Source organism: Sphaeroforma arctica (genome assembly GCF_001186125.1).
Source record: "Sphaeroforma arctica JP610 unplaced genomic scaffold supercont1.2728, whole genome shotgun sequence".
Lineage (NCBI taxonomy): Eukaryota > Ichthyosporea > Ichthyophonida > Sphaeroforma > Sphaeroforma arctica.
Window position 1 is genome coordinate 1,791 of NW_014037830.1, and position 3,222 is coordinate 5,012.

General features: G+C 42.4%; 1 protein-coding gene across 1 annotated transcript; it reads right to left on the bottom strand.

Annotated features, from left to right (window-relative positions):
* Window positions 1–90: 90 nt before the first annotated feature.
* SARC_12931 (hypothetical protein) lies at window positions 91–2,511 on the bottom strand (the record flags this gene model as incomplete). Its single annotated transcript, XM_014292954.1, has 3 exons — window positions 91–916; window positions 1,589–1,709; window positions 2,371–2,511. Coding segments are annotated over 3 exons (364 nt in total), but the record flags the coding sequence as incomplete, so codon positions are not given.
* Between the last annotated feature and the right edge of the window lie 711 nt (window positions 2,512–3,222).

The window sequence follows — 3,222 nt, forward strand, 5'->3', positions numbered from 1 at the left end:
ATAATGTATATATATATGTGTGTGTGTATATATATATATATGCATATATATAAATATATATATATATATATATTGGAAATGTTTATGATATATCGCCCCAAATGTTGTCTAAGGGTTCCTGCTTGTGTCGTTCACCTCGTTCACTTGGACGAGAACGAGTTTTTACGTATTTATTACATTCAATTGTGCTGGGAACAAGTGTTAAAAGTCGAGTATTTAGAAGATCATCAGAAGCCGTATCCGTATCTGTATTGCTGCCAGGTATAGTCTAATACTTTTAGCAGTCACAAGTGACATCTGATTGTGCTGCCTGAGCCAGTCTTATCTCCGCACGCTTCCTGGAAGCAATGCGGGTCAGTTCACCACCCCACACTAGCGCTATCACACTTTCTGCCACTTTCGCTCAGAATACAATCACTGTGATTCCATCGTGTAAGGCGGTAACCTCACATCAGCGGGGTTTGAAGTTCGATTTCTTTCGAAACAGGACACGGTTTCCAACGAACACATTCGCTGGACTCTATTTTTGAACTGTTTTCCTTCAACTAGTTTCGAAATCTACTTACGCTACCAAAACTACAGTACTTTAAACCAGGCACCCTGGCTCTACGTAGCAAAGCCCATCGTCTCAAATTAAACATTTGTTCCACCGCACCACATCGTGAACAAACTATTGACAAGCCAGTGCTCGAAGCCCTGCCTGCCTGTGTCATCCGAATGCACCATCTATTCCTAAACAGTCGATACCAAACCAGCATCGTTTGGTTGTCGGATATTTGTGAGGCAGTTCTGCGTTTGACTGTTCCAGTGGAGCTCATTTCTTAACGAGCGACAGGAAGGCCTCCTTCGGCACCTCCACATTGCCTATCATCTTCATACGCTTCTTACCGGCTTTCTGCTTCTCTAGTAGCTTCCTCTGTAAACAGAGAGGTGCAACATTGCTAGATCACTACACGCGAAATACCAGACGGGTGTTCTGGAGAATAAAAACGTCCGCAACGAACACTACGCGATGTGGGAGCATGTTAACATGCTGCATTATTATTGGTGTCTGTCTGGTGAGAGTAAGTTATATTCTGCATTATTATTGGTGTATGTTCTGTGGAAGCGCTATCCACATAGAACGTGGCGTTGTTAGTACCAACGAAAGCCAGCTCGCCAGCAACGCACTTGATACAAACTACTCAGAACTCTGTTCGACAATAAAGATGCGAATTGAGGACGGTGTTTACAATATACATGCGTTAATGGTGCGGACAATTTCCTGAAGTTTGGCATCTTTTTCCAAATCTGATATACAAAGGGACGCTTCCAGCGAGCAGGCGCACTAGGAATTGCAGACACTATTTATTCCATAAATCAATAATTAAGTCACGTTCTCAACAGCCCTCATTTAAATAACGGCAGCCGGCACAACAAACAAATGGTACAACGGCAACATCCCAACGCACCAGTAGCGATAGGCGGTATCCACAAACTCACATTCGGTCGGAAATCTAAAAACAATACAAATGAAGCCATTGCCATTGCAAGGATTGGGCCACATATCCCCTAAAAACCCTCACCCTCCCAAAAAACCATTGATTACCTTTCGCGAGACGTCACCTCCATAACATTTGGCCAATACTTGTTTGCGGTACGCTTTGAGAGTTTCGCGCGCTAGCACTTTGTTGTCCATGGAGGCCTGGATGATAATGTCGAATAAACCCCTGTGTGCGCAGTGATGAAGTGTGTATAAGCTATTGGAGATATATCACTTAGGAAGAAATAACGGGATGCATGCTTCGTCGTTTGCGTTCCCAAATGCATAATAAGTATATGCAGATACAGATCGGGCAGCATTGTTAAATTTGCGATATCAATATGAACATTAGGGACGATTGTTGAATTTGGAATATAAATAAGAAAACATTAGAGACACTACTGTATATGATCGACAGGAAATACAGCAAGGACTGTCACAGAAAAGAACTTTAAGCGTGTAGGTGTGCATGCCCACACTGCAAAACTAGATATGCATCAACAAGACGTCCATATACCAATAAAAAAAGGTATAGTATGCGAACATGTGCATGCAGACGACATTTCTAACCTTTTCAAAAGTCGACCTTATTGTAGTTTCAGGCACAGAACGCTCATACACTTGCACATATATGGCATAGCAATGTTTATATTCGAGTGCAGATTACGGAAGTTTATATAAATACACAGGGTAGATAGACATGTTTACACATAGGTAAAACGTACTCCACATTTAGAATGCGTATTCATTTTCATCTTAATATGCATGTATTCACATATCCTCTCATCTGATGACTCCCTATACCACATGATTGTAAATGTACTGTGAGTGGCATCTCCTAATCTTACCTGGACAGAGTCTCCGCGAGCTTTTGCGTTAACCTCTTCCCAATACGTAACGCAGATTGAGTGTGGACGATAGAAGATAGTGCATCAACGGGCTCGCCATTCAGGATGATCTCTAGCTTCTTGATAGGAGCTTTCCTGGAGATCCGCGATGAAATACGACAGGTGATAAAAGTATGTCATGTCAAGAGATGTGCCAAACGGTGGGAGGTGTCGTAAAAGCCTGACTAACAGTTTGGTATTGCAATATAGCTGGGCAAATATAGTTCCATGGGTGCAATCTTGCATGAATATGCATGGAGCCACGTGTGTTTGTAATTATTCCAACTGTGTTATCGCATAACAGGTATATCCATAGATAGGTGGTGCCTACAAGTTAGTTCGTTCTGAGAATATTGCTGCAATCCGTACGACCATCCGTCTCTGAACTGTCCGGCCCATTTATGCATTCCCTTCAATAACCCTCATATACTCGCATGCGCGCTTCTACTGCAACCTCTTTCTTTTGAGCGCAGATTCCAAAAGCTAGAGGACATAAATCCGACTACACTTTCAAGTCTCTATCCTAGGTTTTGGGAGGACCTGAAATTGTGTTTTCATCAACGAGATTGGGTTGAAATCAAAAGCTTGCATTAAATTCTCGCAGAGGCAAGACAACTAGGGTATGACCCGTGATTGACTCAGGTGATACGCATACTGCGCTTATAAATATGACGCGCTGGTAAGGTAATGAAAATATTCACTCATGATAATAATGGCTCTGAATGCTATATCTCTGATGCTCATGCTGAATACAACCAATATGTACCACGTGTGGCACTGGTGAGTTTCGCGCGTGATAATCGCAACTCAAAG